We start from the raw sequence: 20,439 nt of genomic DNA, 5'->3' as shown, positions 1-20,439 counted from the left end.
ACCACCTAGAATCATTGGACAGTAAGTGCGTCAATCAATCAGTCGTACCATTGATTGGTCCATGTTCTTTGAATGGGTGGAGTCAAAGGAAAGAAGGTAGGACCATTTGAGTTGTGTATTTTCAAAATCTACTGGCCGTTTTGCAAATCACATACCCCACCTTTAATGAACAACTATGCATACATAATGGAGAGAACCAATACTGGCCACTGCTAATCATGCTATGGTTAAGGGCTACTGTGTGAGAAATAATTTCTGTTTATCATACAGTAGCTTCCATCAATGTTCACGTCTGAAAGCTACTGTATGATAAATTATCATCATATATCCATTGTTGTGAAACCCTCAGATTCTCCCAGTAGCCGCTCTACAAGCACACCAGACACTCCTCTCCGGTGGACAGCAGCTTAAGGAAATCATAGTAAAACTAGAAAAGCAATATTTTAAAATGACCCTTGAGATCTCAGAAGACCTGCATGTTCTTTGGGGTTCAGGCTTTATGACCAAGTTTCAGTCATTGGTGATCAACAGACAAGATTTTTTTTTTACACTCACATATACCAATTCCCTATTAACACATGAGCTTTACATAACTAGAAAAAGGTTTAACCCCTTTTTTAATAGACATGAAAATGCACATTCTGAACTTAAATGGTTGTAATTCAAGAATGCTTTGGAATATAATGTAAGATTGGTCTATTTTTGTAGAAGTGAAATAAATTAAGGAAGTTAAACAGAAAAATGTGATAGAAGTTTGAGTTTATGAAAATGTACAATGTTAAAAATGTAATTCATATACTTTATATAAAATATATTTTCACAACCTGGAGGACTCTAAAAATGCAAAACAAAATCAAAGCAAAAATCTGAACAAGTTGTGTTTCAAATGTTAGGTTGATATCTCTTGAAATCAGCGTTCAGTGAGATTTAGTTTGGGCGCAGTACCACACTTCTCCACTAGTGGACATTACTGACCATATAGAGCTGGTAAGTCCCGCCCCCTCCGCTAACCCCGCTGGACCTCAAAGTTGAAAAACTGTCAATGCAAGTGAATGGGAGAAAATAATTATTTTCTGGTCTTGTTTGAATTGTGCCATGAATTTGAACATATGTTGTCTGTGAATTTTTTATATAATCTTTCGTGTGAAAAATGCTACAATTTAGCGGGTAGAAGTTTGATACGGGTAGACTTTGTGTGAGAGCACTTTGTGGACTACAACTCTTCGCTGCTTTCGACGCGTTTGAAACGTCAACGCCACTAGCTCACGGCTCTAGCTCACGGATCCCGCTAGACATGGCTGTCTTTGGTGCACTTCACCGCCTTCTTTCAGGGAGAGGACAAAATCGTTGAGGTTGGCGAAAACCACGGGTAAGTCAACTTTATGGGGTGACGTCACATAGGCGACATGTAGTCTTTCTCGTTATGTCTTTTCCACAACTGCTAGCCGACGAATCATACCATATACTGTCAAACTTGTAACATGAAAGATTATATAAAAAATTCACAGACAACATATGTTCACATTCATGGCACAATTCAAACGGGACCAGAAAATAATAATTTTCTCCCATTCACTTGCATTGATGGTTTTTCAACTTTGAGGTCCAGCGGGGTTTTACGGAGGGGGCGGGACTTACCAGCTCTATAAGGGCGCCTCCATCTCCATATGTGGTTTGTATGAAAATTGTAAAAAATAATGTTTCAGACTCAATTTATGAAGTGGACATCCTATTCAGAAGTAGTGTTGGAAGTTTGGCAGATTTAGAAATGAATTAAACCTCTAAGAAACACAGAAGATCCCGTATGTGCATTATAGCTCGCTGACACATCACTAATGCTGAATCTATTATTTTCTTTACATTTAAAACATTTTCAGAGCTTTTTTTCTAAAAGAATTGAATGGATGCTATCTTCTGAACTCTTGGCATGAAAACAAACTGAGGTTTCTACCATTCTTTCATGATTTTTCATGTTCATCACTATTTCAAAATAAAGGTCTGAACTCGCCTTAGGAGGATGAACATATTCTTGTTGCAAATTGATAAATTACGGCTCCTCTGTAATGTATTTTGAAAATCAGTCACCAAACATGTAAACTAGAGATTGTGAGCTTTCAAATTAAATAGTTTGTTAAGATTAGTTTAGAATATTACCGTTTTAAATGTAATGCTCTGGCCAATGCCAATACATTTCCAGGACTTTAGATCTAGAAATCAACACTTAAACGATCAGTTTTTAGGGGAGCAAATTAAAATCTAGAAATGTGAGATGTCATCCCCAGAGCTGCAAATCCTGACTGAATTATGGAATCAGAGTTTGAAACGGACGTGCGGTAAACACTTTATTTACCTGTATCTGGGCAAGGTACATTAGCTAAACAAGTTTCTTTACTCGTTGTATGCTTTGGCTTTAAGACGAAAACGTCAAGAAAACAACCTGCAAACTGTCACATTTAACAACAGAACTGATTGATAAGATACAACTGTAGGAATGAGCTTCAGGTAAAGACTCACAAAACTCAATGCTCTCTTAGCGAAGTGTTAAAATGTGACAACTTAAAACAAATCCACTAATCCAGTCGTGCTCCAGTCAAAACAAGTGATACAAAAAAAGAAAATCATCAATCCAAACTGCTAAAAGGCATCATGTCTTGATCAGTATTGTGTCCTTGAGAGCAAACCTACAGCTTCGAGAATGTGACTCTTTAAATGCAACAGCTTCACTGTAATGCTACCTTAATCACTCAACTTAACAAACATGTCGGAGAAAAGAATAAACTCAAAAATAAAAGTTGATCTACATAAGAACACGTGGTGTAGGAGGAGCTACTCCCACTCCTCGTCGTCGGCTGCGGCGGCGGACGCTGGGCTCGATGCTGCCGGCTCCTCGGCCTTGAAGGATCCTCCCTGCACACACACACACACACACACACACACACACACACATCAGCAGAAGCCCAGGACAGGGACAATACACTTAATTAAACTTTCTGATTATTATCATTATATGTTATATAACCCATGTGTACAGATGAAACTCAATTTTAATATTGTGCAAAAGTTCATTTCAGTAATTCAACTTAAAAGGTGAAACTAATATATTATATAGACTCATTACATGCAAAGTAGGGCTGTCACTTTTGAGAAATCTAATTCGAACGGATATTAAATACCAAGTGTATTCGAATATTTAAAAAAAAAATAACGGAGATTCAATCAAAACTTTACTAACAGTCATAAACAGGACTCCGAAGATGACACTTCTAGGCCTCATATCTTTGCAAACAGGCCTTGCCTTTCCCCGTGCATCTGCAAGGTGCCGACCGGTTGCGCAGGACAGTGTGCAGTCATACGATCGACCGGTTGTGCAGGACAGTGTGCAGTCATACGATCGACCGGTTGTGCAGGACAGTGTGCAGTCATACGCTGCTGGACGCCTGGCGATGCTCCGGCCGTCTGCGGTGTTTCTGGGGCTGCTAAAGGCTGATTTATACTTCTGCGTCGGACCTACGGCAGAGTCTCTGCGCTGTAGGCAACGCGTTGGTTTTAATTTATACTTCTGCGTCGTTGTCCACGTTGACGCGCAATTACTCATGCAGAGGGAGCGGTTCTAGCAGACCAATCACAGCGCTTGCGTCCGCATAGAATTGACGCGTTGTTGCATTATTGGAGAGGTGCACGTCAGGGTACGCACGCTACACACAGCCTACGATGTAGCTACCGCGTTAAGTTCGACGCTGAAGTATAAATTGGGCTTTGGCCACTTCATGCGTTCTCAGTTCGGATAGCTCTCTGATTTATCAAACGATTCCATATACACCTGGTCACATAGGCCTAAATGTGTTTTTGCAAAACGGATATAAATCCGATCTTCAATTCCCGCGCTATATGCAGATTTAATGAGTCTCATTCATGAAACACGAGCAGAACGAATTTGTGTAAATCGTGTGTAAAGTGGTTCTGGCGTAAATTTTCGGATTCATTAAAATGTTTGTATTTTCCAAATGTTAGTTGGTACGAAAGAAATCCACACCTGCTCCCAGCCACGCGTAAATATGCGTTTCGCTCATTAATAAGGCTGCGTTTTAATTCACCTTAATCGGGGACATATTTACACAGCATTTTGATAAAAATATGATATATAGTAATTACATACGGTTTTTCTTTTTACTTTTATTATGAGAGCCAGTGATAGCATCTGCAAACGGTACACTTTAATCAAATAATTCATTGCTTTCAATAGGGCTGGGATATAATTTTCGAAGTGAACTAATTAGTTTTTTGCAGTCGAGCTTCATGTCGAACCGTTTTCTCTTCACTTCTGGGACTGTTCGATTAACAGATGAAACTCCAGTAACTGCGTCTGTAATATCTGCCAAGCTTCCTTTATTAGGACCTGATACGCCACTATGTACGCTTGAAAATAAAATGTGGCGTTTTGAATGAACTTCTGATAATAAAATATTATCTGATAATGATACATTTGTCTTTTTCATTCGCTTTTAAGAAGACATGTTGAAATCCTTCGTTTGGTGTCATAATATGATGCCCATATATAGTCAGTCGGATTTAATGGGCGGGGTTTATGGTAATTGAGAATGAGCGTGCACACGCGTCCCATTTACGACTGATTAGAATTCATTAACACTCTCACACACACATTTCACTATCACATCTGACGTTTACGAAATATTTGTGAATCAGGAGAAGAGTTTTCGGGAAGGTCTCTTTACCGCAGATCACTCACTTATTTACTCGTATATTTACGAATGTTTCATGAATGAGACCCAATGGGTTTAACGTCACCTAAAGCAACATATGAGCTGCATTTTATTGATCATCAGCTAACATTTCAAAATCAAAGACTGCAATAAGAGAGCGGCAGCCCTGGTAAGATAATTTCATTTCTTTACTTTTAATGAAGATTATTATGGTGTTAAAGCGTCTGCGACTTTCATTTTGATTTGGGATAGTTTGCACATTGGCTTGATGAATAGATCATCTGCGGTGATGCGTGTTGCAGCGCGCCGTCATGTCTGACTATAACATACAGCCTGTAACACGCTTTTTTTAAAGGGCACCTATTATGGGATTTAGAAATGTACCTTTCATGTAGTGTGTAACATAGATAATAACATAAGTGAACAAAAACATCCAGCAAAGTTTGAAATATGAAAGTGCACCGTATATAAAGTTATTGTCTTTCAAAAGTAAGAGTCGACTCGGAGTCATTTTTATGAATCGTTAGAAGACCGAAGCTTTTTCTCTGACTAGATGACGTCAACTTGTCAAGTTATATAAATACGATACGCCCACTTATTGCGCTCCATTGGCTGATATTGAAGGAAGGTTCATGTGTATTTGCATCAGCTTCCTCCTCCGTATCACAACCTGTAAGTGTTATTAATAATTTTTGCTTTTATGTTTTATGTAGCATGCTTAATTATTGTTTTGTCTGTTGTGTAAGCACCGTTTAGCTTCTAGGTCTTCAATGACAATTGTATTGAGATATGTGAAGTGTTTGTCGTTGTTTTCGGAGTTGTCTTAAAGAATTATTATATTATTATTATTGCCTTTATTGTCATTGCATATAACAACGAAATTACAATTGCACTTCCCCTGGTGGTGACACATAAACAACATGAGCACTAATACATAAATTAATACAAAACACAACACATAAGCATTAAAGTGCAGGGCAGTGCAATCCAATGATCATGAGTTCAGGTGCCTTATAGCATTTGGATAAAAACTATTCAAAAGTAGTTTTTATCCAAATGCTATAAGGCACCTGAACTATAGAGTAATAGTAATAGTTAATAGTAATAGAGTAATACCTCGTAGTAACGTAACTGCATTTTTTTTGTTTGTAAAAACGTTATGTTTATGCATCGGGCTAATGCAAACAAAGACTGATTGTGCTTTTACAAAATGAACTCTGGGCTATGCTCGCTAACATAACATTAAATTATTTATCTTATTTTTAGTTTTTTACTACAAACTACAAAGCAGTGGACTATAATCATTATTATAACACAATTTAATTGATAAAAGCATCATTGTACTCCGTGTTAAACAATAAGTATTATCTCTGTAAACACTGCTGGGTCATCTGACCAATCACCGCAGATTAGCGTCGCGCAAAGGAGGGGTTTGGAAAAGTGAGTCGGTGAGCAAATCATTTGGGAGTCGGTGAGCAAATCAGGTAAAAATAAATGCATATTATACGAAAACAAGTGTTTTTTGTCATTGCATGCACGTAAAACTGTTGTTGGGGACTCCAAAAACAACATTAGGAACATTTTAAATGTCATAATAGGTGCCCTTTAAAATAAAAAAAACAAACGGTCTAATCAGACTGTAAAAAATGTGCTACATGTGGCACTTTAAAAACCGGATAGTTAATTTGTAGTTCGATTACGGATATTTCACGTCATGTTCGAATGCATATTCGAATATCGAATAAAAAGTGACAGCCCTAATGCAAAGTGAGATATTTCAAGCCTTTGTTATAATTTTGATGATTATGAGCTTACAGCTTATGAAAAACCCAAATTCAAAATTAGAATATTGTGAAAAGGTTTTCATATCTTTAAGCCATAATCAAAATTATAACAAATAAAAGCTTGAAATATCTCACTTTGCATGTAATGAGTCTATAATATATTAGTTTCAGCTTTTAAGTTGTGTTACTGAAATAAATGAACTTTTGCACCATATTCTCATTTTTCCAGTTTCATCTGTACACATGTGATGCTTTGCTTTCTTTATCATTTCGTTGTATGTAATTTTTACATTTGCCATGTACTTGTATTTTTGATACCTTGGCATTAATAATAAAAAGCTCAGGATAGGGATGTGTACCTTCCGCGTGTCTGTAGACCCAAACACTCGCCCCCGTGGGTTGAAGCCTGTTGTCCCGTGAGCACTGAACGCTATTTCCTCCAGCCATTTGGGGACCGTCTGTTGAGCCTGCGAGATGGAGGTTTGTGGACGTTAGTTTGGCATTTACATTTTATGTGTGTGTATGTATGTATATATATATATATATATAGTGTCTCAATTTCGATAACAAAATATAACTTTAATTGTAAGGAATCAGGATTAATTAGCCTCTGTATTTAATTTATACAGGACTTAAAGACTAATCAGTGTTGTTTTACATTTGATTACTGTATTCAGTTTCTGTAGTTTTGTTCGTAATACTAGTTTTAGACCTACCCAAAAAAACTTTATTTCATTTATATCTTTAGTCCATTTACTTTTTAAACTGAATTAATAAATGGAAATCAAGCTTCCCTGGATTGTGTGAACTCTTGAGCAACAATTACACATGAACAAGACCTTTAGGTGAGATACGCGTAATTAAAATATATACATTTCATTTGTTAAATTTGCTAAACGGTCAAATATATACACATGTCAAAATGTCCATCTTGGTGAGCATTTACATTAAATACTGCATAGTAACTGAACATAACTGACTGTCTTAAAGTTTAACTCTGGGTTTAAGGACTATTTTGACCACAGATTGTTTAACGCAATACTGTTGTAAATTGTGCAATTATTCCATGGGCTTGATCCAGTCTGGAATATTCTTTATATTTTGATGTACTTGGGAAGATCGTGATTGTTACAAGATGGTGATAATAAATGTTGGGAAGGCTGAACTCCTGCTGTGAGTGTCTTTGATATATAATGTGAGAAGTACAAACCCCTGAGAGGACTTTGACCAGAGAGCGAGCCACTGGAGTGTCTGACTCTGGGTTAAAAAAGGACACGGCCCGACCAGTGTTCCCACAGCGTCCGGTTCTTCCAATGCGATGGACATATTCGTCGATGCTGCTGGGCAGGTCGAAGTTCACCACATGCTGCACATGCTCGATGTCCAGGCCTCTGGCAGCGACAGACGTGGCCACCAGCACCGGACACTGGCCCGTGCGGAAATCACTGAGAGCCTTCTCTCGCTCACGCTGCTCCCGGTCCCTGATCACAGAAGAAGAGTTCGATTAGAAGCGAATCATAATGTCATGCGTCAAAGACTGATTACCAAGAACAGCAGTTCAGAGGTCACAAAGCTACGCTTCAACAGAGTCAGAAAGCACAGGTTATTGTGGGAGGAGAGATATAAGAGGAAACGTACCCGTGGATGCTTGTAGTGTTGATCTTCTCCTGACAGAGGAAAGTTGCTATGAAATCAGCACTTCTTTTGGTTTCAACGAAGACCATTGTGCGTTCAGTCCCTGTAATTGCAAACACAATGTATCATGTAATGTCTAGTGAAAAAGTTAACCAGACAAGCATCATGTTCGTGCTTTCACAGGGTACCCCCAGGATCCTCCAACTTAAATTCAAGGCTTTTTAAGACCTTTTTAATACCATTTCAAATGAAATTCAATGCCAACTTCGTACCCATTCCGACAGAAGTATGAGGGGAAAATGTCACATCTGTATACATTTTAAACCCTAGAAAAGCAGCCATTTTTGATTCAGTCTTAGACTTCATCTTCAGACGAAAATGCTTATTAGTCTTAGTCACATTTGAGTCATTCGGTCTTTCATAGTTTTAGTTGACTAGTTAAAGGTCTTTGCATTTCTTGTCAACTTTTAGTCATTACTTTTACTCAAACTGCAGTTACTTTACTTTTGGTAGCTATTTTATATATAGTCTTTAGACAGAAAATGTTATAATTCCGTGGTTCTCCAATTTTTTTGAGTGCCGTACCCCCTGGTACTCCCTCTCTTCCACTTAGACTGCAGTCACAGCTTTTCCATTAAGGGACAATATTTGCCCCCTTTAACCTGTATCCTGTAACCTGTAATATATCAATATTCCCATTAATTTTTTTTTTTTTTTTTTTTTACCTCTATAATACCTTTAAAAAATTTAATAATGCTTTAAATAAAACCATGTTCAATAAATATACAATGTTAAAAAAACGTTTAATATTAATACAAATATTATATTAAAATAGCCAGTAGGTGGCGGTAACTCACTGTCTTTATGAGTGTGTCATCGAGTCATTCATCCATTGAATCTCACGATTTTGTTGCAAAATAGAGCAATAAGCCTGACTATACTGTTTTAAATGCAGTACATCACTTAATGTTACCCTTTTTTTGTTTTTTAACTGTTGCATAAAATCAATGTCACATTTGAAATCGTGTGGATATATTCGGGAAACATTGCATCTTGCTCATATATGACATTAAAAACACTGCTGGATATCAGCCTGCATTTTGATCGCAGATTTAGTCGACAAACAGCGCAAGCGGCTCGTGACAGAACACAGACCGACTGAATGACATGACACTTTAATTTAACTAGAAAATCTCAAATAAAGATCGCTGAACTCCAGCTTGTCTGTGTTTTCAGATCATCCGCGCTTCATCAGTGTAGAGAGCGCGCGCGCGCATGGTTGCCAGATACTATTGAAAATACCGTGTAGAAAACATGTTCTTTTAACAGAAAGGCTCTGATTTGGGGTTTAAATTATTGAATTCTGGCATTTGTGGCCACAGCGGATTAAACCGACACTTTCCCATTTCAGACGACAAACTAGGCTAGGCTACTATCTTGTTCTGTACCTCACTTGCCTAGTAAGTAACGGGTGCGCACACTTTCGCGCTTTCTGCTATGACGTGAAGCGCGAGGTGCACTCAACGCTGCATTAATTTTTAATTAGCCTACATTAGTTACAGTTAATTTTGTTACGGTATGAACTTAATCCTAGGAAAGACAAAAAATATAAGACCTTTGTAACGAAATCCAAGACTTTGTATACCAAATTCAAGGCTTTTAAGGCCTTAATTTAAGATGATCAAATTTAAGACTTTTTCAATGCTTTTAAGACCCCGCGGGTACCCTGTTTCATATAGTAATGGGAACTCAAGGTAAATTATAATCCAGCACGTGAACACACCTGTGGTTTTGAGCAGTTCCAGCAGATGCTCCCTCTTGGAGAACTGGTCCACCTGGATGACGGTCTGCTCCACATCACTGCAGGCTCCGCCCACCACACCGACCGCGAGGAAGAGGTAGTCCACCTTCAGAAACTCTGCTGCCAACCTGTCATGCAATCCATGCAAACATCAGTCCTGCTGAAGCCACTATTAGCATTAGCATTTTACTCCACACACACCTTGCCTGGCGGAGGAATAAATGTTGCTGGTGTTTATTTTATGAATAAAATAAATATTAAAATGAATATTTTTATGGAGTAACCGTTTTATAAAAGTGGCTCCCATGTCTCCCAAAGTGGCTTGTGGCTCTCCTATGTCGTGCCTAACAACGCCCCTTAGCTGTTCTAAATTCACTGTAAAACACGGCTTCAATGGGGCTTATCGCTTAATGCTTTGTACAAACATTTATGGTTGTCCCAGTTTCTTTTCTTTCAAACATGAGTTTTTTTATTTGACTGAAAACCACAGATCTTAACGCTTCTCTTTGTTGACATTACACATTTCCAAAGATAGTTGGCGCATGTTGCGTATCCAAGTGCAAATTATCAACGATTCCGGCAGAGAAACATTTACTGTAAATCAATATTAACAATGCTGTGCTTTGGCTATACACTGAGACATGTAGCACTACTGTTTATTTACATAATTACACCGCAACTGTTGTGATTTGATGATCATATTAAGATATTTCACATTCTCAAAACTATTCAGTAAAAATAATAATAATTTCCAGCCAACTGGCGAGTAAAACCATTCCAACGCTGATTTTTACCTAGCCCGGTTCTACCAGACTTTCGTACACTTCATTTGTACAGTGAGTTTGGCCACTCCCCATTGACAAGCGTTACTTCATTAAAGGCGGGTAATAAGTTTAAAACTATTGGATCTGCCCTGAGGCGCTCTTGATCTGCCATAACCAATTGCTAACGTTTGGTCGTGAAGAAACTACAACTCAAACTAGCGCACGACCTCAACATCATCGTTCTCAGACATGGAGGAAAGTTACACAGGTTTGGAACAATTAGGTTCTGGAAGAATAACTCTTTTAAAGTGTGTCAGAGTCAGACCTTTGAATCTCTTCAGGGAAGGTGGCACTGAACATGAGTGTCTGCCGATCCTCTTTGGGAGGCATTCCTGGAGACCCCACCAGCTTTCGCATATCTGGCTCGAAGCCCATGTCCAGCATCCGGTCCGCTTCATCCAGAACCAAATACCGTAGCTTACTCAGGCCAACCTGACGGGAACAAATCAAACAACACTCGTAAAAATGACAGCCACACAATATATTGCCAGTTACTAAATGCATGGTACATTAGAGAGAGAAAAAAAATACCTTTCCACGCCCAATGATGTCAAGCAATCTTCCAGGGGTCCCACACAAAACATTGCAGCCCTTCAACACCTCTCGAATCGTATATCCAGTATTTATACCGCCGTAAACCACCACAGGACGCACACAGGTCCTACGAGATTCAAGAACAATTGTTTAAGGATAATACATTTCTGTACAATTTTCAACTTGGGACTACAAGCAATGTAGAACATATGAGGGACTTCATGCGAGCCCAAGTGTGGACTATGCTAATAAGCAAAAATCAGAATCAACTCTGTAGTACTGTAGTAGTCAGCTAGTGTTGTTTACTAGTTATTTTACGGGGATTTGTGTCCACATCTCCAAATTAGGCCTGCACTGCATAAACCTTATCTTTTCTGATAAATATAATTAGTAAAAGTTCACACACAGATTAATTACGGTCATTACTTATTGGTAAATTACTAGTTATTTCTTATTGATAAATTAACCAAAGGATTAATCGACTATTCAGAAAAATAGATTAACCGTGAGTTCAATTTCTCTGAAAATACTATAAATGAAGAAAACTACCCAATTTCTATGGCTGAAAATACTATAAATGAACAAACTACCCAATTTCTATGGCTGAAAATACTATAAATGAAGAAAACTACCCAATTTCTATGGCTGAAAATACTATAAATGAACAAACTACCCAATTTCTATGGCTGAAAATACGATAAATGAACAAACTACCCAATTTCCATGGCTGAAAATGTTATAAATGAACAAACTACCCAATTTCTATGGCTGAAAATGTTATAAATGAACAAACTACCCGATTTCTATGGCTGAAAATACTATAAATGAACAAACTACCCAATTTCTATGGCTGAAAATACTATAAATGAACAAACTACCCAATTTCTATGGCTGAAAATGCTATAAATGAACAAACTACCCAATTTCTATGGCTGAAAATACGATAAATGAACAAACTACCCAATTTCTATGGCTGAAAATGTTATAAATGAACAAACTACCCGATTTCTATGGCTGAAAATACTATAAATAAACAAACTACCCAATTTCTATGGCTGAAAATACTATAAATGAACAAACTACCCAATTTCTATGGCTGAAAATGCTATAAATGAACAAACTACCCAATTTCTATGGCTGAAAATACGATAAATGAACAAACTACCCAATTTCCATGGCTGAAAATGTTATAAATGAACAAACTACCCAATTTCTATGGCTGAAAATACTATAAATGAACAAACTACCCAATTTCTATGGCTGAAAATGCTATAAATGAACAAACTACCCAATTTCTATGGCTGAAAATACTATAAATGAACAAACTACCCAATTTCCATGGCTAAAAATGTTATAAACAAACTACCCGATTTCTATGGCTGAAAATACTATAAATGAACAAATTACCCAATTTCTATGGCTGAAAATGCTATAAATGAAGAAAACTACCTAATTTCTATGGCTGAAAATACTATAAATGAACAAACTACCCGATTTCTATGGCTGAAAATGCTATAAATGAACAAACTACCCGATTTCTATGGCTGAAAATGCTATAAATGAACAAACTACCCAATTTCTATGGCTGAAAATGTTATAAATGAAAAAACTACCCGATTTCTGTGGCAGAAAATACTATAAATGAACAAACTACCCAATTTCTATGGCTGAAAATACTATAAATGAAGAAAACTACCTAATTTCTATGGCTGAAAATACTATAAATGAACAAACTACCCGATTTCTATGGCTGAAAATGCTATAAATGAACAAACTACCCGATTTCTATGGCTGAAAATGCTATAAATGAACAAACTACCCAATTTCTATGGCTGAAAATGTTATAAATGAAAAAACTACCCGATTTCTGTGGCAGAAAATACTATAAATGAACAAACTACCCAATTTCTATGGCTGAAAATACTATAAATGAAGAAAACTACCCAATTTCTATGGCTGAAAATGCTATAAATGAAGAAAACTACCTAATTTCTATGGCTGAAAATGTTATAAATTAACAAACTACCCGATTTCTATGGCTGAAAATGTTATAAATGAACAAACTACCCGATTTCTATGGCTGAAAATGTTATAAATGAACAAACTACCCGATTTCTGTGGCTGAAAATACTATAAATGAACAAACTACCCAATTTCTATGGCTGAAAATGCTATAAATGAAGAAAACTACCTAATTTCTATGGCTGAAAATACTATAAATGAACAAACTACCCGATTTCTATGGCTGAAAATAATATAAATGAACAAACTACCCAATTTCTATGGCTGAAAATGTTATAAATGAACAAACTACCCGATTTCTATGGCTGAAAATGCTATAAATGAAGAAAACTACCCAATTTCTATGGCTGAAAATGCTATAAATGAACAAACTACCCAATTTCTATGGCTGAAAATGCTATAAATGAACAAACTACCCAATTTCTATGGCTGAAAATGGTAAAGTGTGTACCCATGTGCGAACTTCCTGGCCTCCATATAGATCTGGTTGATGAGCTCTCTGGTGGGAGCCACGATGATGGCCTCGGGCTCCTGCACCTCGCTGAACTTGCTGGCCGCCACTCCGTCAGTCATGAACCGCTGTAGGATGGGCAGCAGGAACGCCGCCTGGGGGACGACACCGAGACAGCAGTCAGGCAGCTGTGCTTAAACATGTATAATCTTCTGAACACAAGGACAGGAAAGATGATCATTAAATGAGAACAGCATGCAAGAGTGGTTCTTGCCGTTTTTCCTGATCCGGTCTGGGCACAAGCCATCAGATCCCGTCCAGAAGAGATAATGGGGATTCCATATTTCTGGACAGGAGTGGGCTTTATATATCCAGACTTCGATACATTCCTGTTCAGTGATTCACAAAGTCCTGCTTCTTCAAAGGTCTGAGAGTGAGAGAAAAAGACACTTAGCATGTTCAAAAGCTATGAAAATAGGCCAAAATATCTCCATGTACACAAAACAGCTCTTGTGGACACACTTGTCGTATACACAACGAAGACTTTCTTTCAGTGTCTTGTAAAATCTTATCTACAGAGTTGTCATATTCATTAACATGCAGGCTCCATCTAGTGGTGTTTCAGGTTAAGACACATTTCAATAGTAAGCCTTTCTAGTAGATCAGAGGGTGCGGTATAGCAGATCCTTAGAAATCATTTAAAATTTAAATATAACAATCAGTATAATTATCAACAAATGAAAAAAAATGCACTTTTACATCTACCGACAGCATTACAATAAACACCATACATTAACAGTTGTTCGCAAGCAATCATTTGGCATAAATGTATAATATTTATTGATTGCAAACTGCTGTAAAAACTGCGCAGATTATTAAAGTGTTATATGCTAAACTAAAACTAGGTAATTAAATTATTCAGTGTTCATAAACCGCAGATGAAAACTGCCAAAATGACCCAATACTTCTGCCGAGAACATGAAGTGTACATTTAATGAGCACAAATTCAATCCCACGAGTCCTGTGGGAGAGTGGTCGTGAATGGCAGGGAAGCAGAGTAACGGACACCACGTCACACTGCCCCAATATTTTTTTTTTTTTTTTTTAAATGAAAACGGATAGCAAAATCCATCTATACCAACTTACCATAATTGCTTTTGGAGCATTGCTGCCGCTCACTTCCACGGGAATATCGTCATATTTATCAAAATTAATGCCTGTGGCAAATTGTGAAAATATGGAGCTCTCCTCTTCTGAAGGGGGGGGCGGCACATAGACAACCTTGGGTCCTACAAAACAGACGAACGGGACGTTACTCATTCTGGATATAAACAAGGGTACAGCAATGACTTCAGAGATCCTACACACAAGTCAGTTTCAAAATTTCCATAACATTTTCCATACCACATTTGACATCCGATAAATGTCCGATAAATGGTTTTAAAATCCAGGTTAACATTGAATTCAGACCATGCATGCTATTATGTTGCCAAATAACTGCTGGAATATTGTAGCTAGGTACTGTAGCTCAAACCAATGAACACCAAACCCAGACCAGTTCAATCCGCAGCATTTTATTAAAACTGCGATAAACTAGGGGGCGATATGGCCAAAAAAAAATATCACAATATTTTTTTTTATATCAGTCGATATCGATAATTATCGATAAATGTCAAATCTTTATTTATTTCAAGTTGAAAGACAGATTTTTACTCCTAAGTGAAAGCTGTAGAAACCAGAGCGTTGTGTTTTTAAACTACTCTTTATTGTCAGAACATATCATGACAAACACTTGCCAAACAGGTGAACATTCACAAATCCGAGGTAGAACATTCAAACATTTGTCATTTTTCCTTAACAAAATAAATATCTTTATTTCAGTAGTGTTAGCTTGAGTTAGGATGCAGATTTACTTTATACAATTTATGTTCATTAACAAAAACAGTAACATCTGTTAAAAAAAAGTAACAACATTATTTTTATTTGGTAAAATGTAATATTCTTTAGTTTTATTAAAATTAACCATTGGTCATCCAGCATCATGCATTTAGATCATGATAACCACAGATAAAATGTAACTTTATGGTTTCTACGGTATTTATGAAAACCAGTAGCCTAAATACATTATTAAAAACTGTAATTATATTCCATTAGTCCTTTAATACATTGTCTACATTAATAATATTATACAATTCAATATATATATATCCCACATTTCATGGTGCAGTTAATATTACCAGGCTAACGTTACAGTAACGTTAAATCCGTGGTAAATAATGGGAATGTGTAGACGAAAAAGCCTTCTGACTGTATTGTTGCGCAGTGTTTCTCATGTTCGTCAGCGCGGTCTCATCTGCCTTTAAGCTGGTTTAAATCACTGAGACATTTGTGTTCTTCGCTGAATTCAAGCGCTTCTCACTGGATCGTGACTGAGACCGATCAGAGTAAACGCGTCTGCTCTAGTGAACTCGCGCTGCGCTGCCGTTTGGACTTTGAGCCGAGCGGATAAACGGTCCGTGTGGCGCGCGCGGTTCAAATGAGATTCGTTCCGCTTTTGGCGCAAAAACATTATCGAACATTTATCGAACTCTTGATATCGTTTTATCGAGAAAAATTATATCGCGATAATTATCGTTATATCGCCCAGCCCTACGATAAACTACAGGATTATATTTGATATAGAAAATATAAATATTTTCAAAATAATGGAAGGATATGCTACCCAGCATTTTGGAGTTTGATATACTATAAATTTACAGATGAAAAAAAAAAATCTGGTTTTATCACTTTCTCCAAGTCCTCACCCAAAAAGTATTCATCCCTACGGTTTGAACATCCATTTAGCCAAGCTCAAAAGACTAATTTATGGTGAAGACAAACAGTTTTGCATAATGAAAAATATGGACCTTGAATTTACTCAGTTGTCTTAAATGGTGTAAAAAAAAAATCCCCATACTCTTCCAGACTTGAAAAATATCTAAATCCATACAGCAAAAGAAAAGCTTTGTCTCACACTGAAGGTAAAGGTGACCCACCTGCATTTTCACCACCTTCTTGATCTGTGTTGTCTGACGTTGAGACTGGACAATCAGAGAAAGAGCAAGAAAACCAGTCAGTTAAAGCAGCCGTCGAAAACATACTAGCTACTATAAACGCAGTAAATTACCCTTGGAGAACACTTCCTCATTCTGGCCTCTGAAACCTAAACAGAGCCATTGAAGAAAGAATAGTTACAACACACAAACCACTTGATAAAATCACTCAAGCACCACTTAAAAGAGATTAATTTAACATCACCTCCTCTTCCAAAGCCTCTTTTCCCCGTCTCGTCATCGCCACCTTAAGAGCAAGAGATAAATATTAAAATTAAATTACACTGTTCGATTGTGACTGGTCAAAGGTCAATACATGTATACTGACCAACTGTATAATTTACCATTGCCCCAGGCAATCAACTTCCAACATACAGGGTTCCCACACCTTGGTTAACTTCAAATTCAAGGACCTTCCAGGTCCAATACCCTCAAACTCAAGGACTTAATGTGGGGACACGTTTGATGTGTCCAACAACAAATGTTGAGGTACCATCGAAGTCGTTTTGTGCACTTGAAATGCCATGGCAATGTCCAACACAAAGTACCTCACGCGGGAAACGCTTAGTGTAAATGCGCGTAACTAGCGTAAATCAAGCAAGCTAGAATGCATAGGCCACGAAGTGTTGGTGAAATAACACATTAGCGGACCGGAGGGAATATGGAGATATTTCCAGAAAACTTCTTGCACAAAATAAATTTAAGCACTTTCAAGCAGATTTTTTTTTTTCCAGATTCACAAACTTTCAAGGATTTCAAGGACCTGTATTCAGGGTCCGAAATTAACACCCGCCAAGCGCCAAATGCGGGTAGATTTTCCATTTGGCGAGTAAATCTCAAAAGGCTATCCGCCACACTGGCGGGTGAATATTCATACCAAAATAGTAATGTAATAAACATTTTTTAATAAAATGTTTGTCCCGCCATAGTCTTATCTGATCGGTGAGTAGTAGCCGAATGTAGACGAACTGCTGCGCGTGTGACCGGGCGCATGTTTAACGAGCAGAGAACGAGCAGAGAGAGAGAGAGAGAGCCCCGGTTCCGCGCGCGCGCTCTGTCTCTCTTTCTCTCTCTCAGTGGAGACAGGCGAAAGTATAAAGGCTTCACCATCTCCTAAGCGCTGTCTTCAGCATCCGAAATTAACACCAGCCAAGCGCCAAATGCTGGTAGATTTTCCGTTTAGCGAGTAAATAATAAAATAAAATGTTCGGACACTCGGGAGGTCATGAGATATTGCACACGTTACGAGTCAGTTAAACTGATAATCGCGTCAAAGCAGCTGGTACACGGCACGACTGTCCGGCGGCAATCACGTGAGCTTTCGCGCTTAACACAAGAGACCGGAGTTTTCAATGTTGCAGGCAATAGCTTCAGATAGAAAATGACAGAAAATGTGTGTGCAAATGAACAGTAGCCATTCCTTTCAACATAAAAACGAGAGAGAGAGAGAGAGAGAGAGAGAGAGAGAGAGAGAGAGAGAGAGAGAGAGAGAGAGAGGAGAGAGAGAGAGAGAGAAGAGAGAGAGAGGAGAGAGAGAGAGAGAGAAGAGAGAGGAGAGAGAGAGAGAGAGAGAGAGAGAGAGAGAGAGAGAGAGAGAGAGAGAGCGCGAGCGCGAGCGAGAGAGAGAGCGAGAGAGAGAGAGAGAGAGAGAGAGAGGAGAGGAGAGAGAGAGAGAGAGAGAGAGAGAGAGAGAGATTGAGAGAGTGTGTGTGTGTGTAAAATATATATTTTTTTAATTATAGCCTACATTTCAAATTTTTGCTCTGGACAATTTTTTATGTTTGTATTCAACATAATACCTTATTATCTCAATTAAATGTACTGAAATTAATGTATATGTGACACAAAAAAGGCTGTTTATTATTTTGGCCGGTAAAAAATATGCTTGGCTGGTAGATTTTTTTCATCTACCAGTCCCCGTGGCAGGTGAGCCAAAAAGTTAATTTCGGACCCTGCCTGTATTTATCTAGGTTTAATTAACTTTCCATGGCCCTTAAAATATATATTTTTTCAGATTCACAAACTTAAGGATTTCAAGGACCCGTGGGAACCCTGAACATAGCTGTGCTAGTTTCATGTCTGTCTCCTGCCGTCTTCTCTCATAAGTACAATTCAAATTAATTTCTTCCAAAAACGAACCATCACGAAATCCACCACGGAAACCCCCGCGGCCTCTTCCTCGGCCTTCACCTCCTTTCCAGCCTGCAACACACACACACACGGGCTCCATGAAACACACGAGTCATAACAACATGTGTTATTCAAAAGAAAGAAATATTACCTTCGTCGTTGCCATTTTCATCCCCTTCTGGAAGATAGAGAGCATTATGTAAAAATTATAATACTTTTGTACATGTATTCATTCACAGATGAGTATTAAAACATCACCTTTCCCAAAGCCTCTTCTTTCAGTCTCTTCATTACCACCTTAAAAATTAGACATTAAAATTAACTTACGCATTACACAACTCAACTGTGATGGTCAAAGTAAGTGTTTTGTGGTCAACTGTGTAGAATGAGCACTAAACTATTTAATTCGCCATTGCCCCAGGGAACCAATTTCCAGCACATTTCAAGTCATCTTTTTTTGCCATTCTCACATAAATTACAATTAAAATGATTTTATTCCAACAACCAACCATCGCGGAAACCACCTCGAGATCCACCACGGAAACCCCCGCGGCCTCTTCCTCGGCTTTCTCCTCCTTTCCAGCCTGCAACACACACACTCCATGAAACACCGAGACGCAAGAGTCATTAAACAAGTCTTGTTATTCGAAAGAGAAAGATTACCTTCGTCGTTGCCATTTTCATCAGTTTCTGAAAAACAAAGCAAGAGCATTTTATGTAAAAATTCTCACATTTTTACACACAGCCTTAAAGGGTTAGTTCACCCAAAAATGAAAATAATGTCATTAATGACTCACCCTCATGTCGTTCTAAGCCCGTAAGACCTCCGTTCATCTTCGGGACACAGTTTAAGATATTTTAGATTTAGTCCGAGAGCTTTCTGTCCCTCCATTGAAGCTGTATATACAGTATACTGTCCATGTCCATAAAGGTAATATAAACATCATCACAGTAGTCCATGTGACATCAGTGGGTTAGTTAGAAGTTTTTGAAGCATCGAAAATACTTTTGGTCCAAAAATAACACAAAATAAGACTTTATTCAGCATTGTATTCTCTCCCGGGTCTGTTGTCAATCTGCGTTCAGGACTCTGCAGTGACGCTGCTGACGTAAGACGCTGATGACGTGTTATCTGGTGCGCCCGAGCTTCGTTTACAGTCTGAGGAGACGCACGCTATATTCAAGCTATTCTACATTGTTTGCGTGGATATCATTTTTTTAATGGTGCGTAAATGTGCATGTCGCGGATGAGACACTTTTACAGCGTGCGTCTCCCTCAGTCTATAAATGAAGCTCGGGCGCACCAGATAACACGTCATCAGCGTCTTACGCCATCAGCGTAACTGTGAAGGATTGACAACAGACCCGGGAGAGAATACAATGCTGAATAAAGTCTTATTTTGTGTTATTTTTGGACCAAAAAGTATTTTCGATGCTTCAAAAAC

General features: G+C 38.0%; 2 protein-coding genes across 11 annotated transcripts in view; both read right to left on the bottom strand.

Annotated features, from left to right (window-relative positions):
* Positions 1-20,439, bottom strand: part of slc38a9 (solute carrier family 38 member 9) — a 219,439-nt gene that overhangs the window by 24,399 nt on the left and 174,601 nt on the right. The gene's annotated exons all lie outside the window — the stretch shown is intronic.
* ddx4 (DEAD (Asp-Glu-Ala-Asp) box polypeptide 4) overlaps positions 2,330-20,439 on the bottom strand; it is a 28,310-nt gene continuing 10,200 nt past the window's right edge. For all 9 annotated transcript variants that reach the window (XM_079600819.1, XM_079600815.1, XM_079600821.1 and 6 more), the window contains 18 exons: positions 19,658-19,684; positions 19,504-19,578; positions 19,253-19,291; positions 19,146-19,172; positions 19,004-19,066; positions 17,070-17,111; positions 16,939-16,974; positions 16,808-16,852; positions 14,919-15,061; positions 14,047-14,199; positions 13,773-13,927; positions 11,297-11,426; positions 11,031-11,197; positions 9,924-10,069; positions 8,144-8,243; positions 7,716-7,986; positions 6,865-6,972; positions 2,330-2,907 (listed from right to left, as the gene is read on the bottom strand). In XM_079600819.1, the coding sequence (XP_079456945.1) occupies positions 2,827-2,907; positions 6,865-6,972; positions 7,716-7,986; positions 8,144-8,243; positions 9,924-10,069; positions 11,031-11,197; positions 11,297-11,426; positions 13,773-13,927; positions 14,047-14,199; positions 14,919-15,061; positions 16,808-16,852; positions 16,939-16,974; positions 17,070-17,111; positions 19,004-19,066; positions 19,146-19,172; positions 19,253-19,291; positions 19,504-19,578; positions 19,658-19,684 (1,808 nt within the window). In that variant the 3' untranslated portion in view covers positions 2,330-2,826. The remainder of the gene's footprint in view (positions 2,908-6,864; positions 6,973-7,715; positions 7,987-8,143; positions 8,244-9,923; positions 10,070-11,030; positions 11,198-11,296; positions 11,427-13,772; positions 13,928-14,046; positions 14,200-14,918; positions 15,062-16,807; positions 16,853-16,938; positions 16,975-17,069; positions 17,112-19,003; positions 19,067-19,145; positions 19,173-19,252; positions 19,292-19,503; positions 19,579-19,657; positions 19,685-20,439) is intronic.

The sequence above is a fragment of the Phoxinus phoxinus genome, assembly GCF_949152265.1.
Source record: "Phoxinus phoxinus genome assembly, chromosome: 23".
NCBI lineage: Eukaryota > Metazoa > Chordata > Actinopteri > Cypriniformes > Leuciscidae > Phoxinus > Phoxinus phoxinus.
The sequence above is the reverse complement of the archived record's forward strand: the minus strand, read 5'-3'. Positions and strand labels throughout refer to the sequence as shown.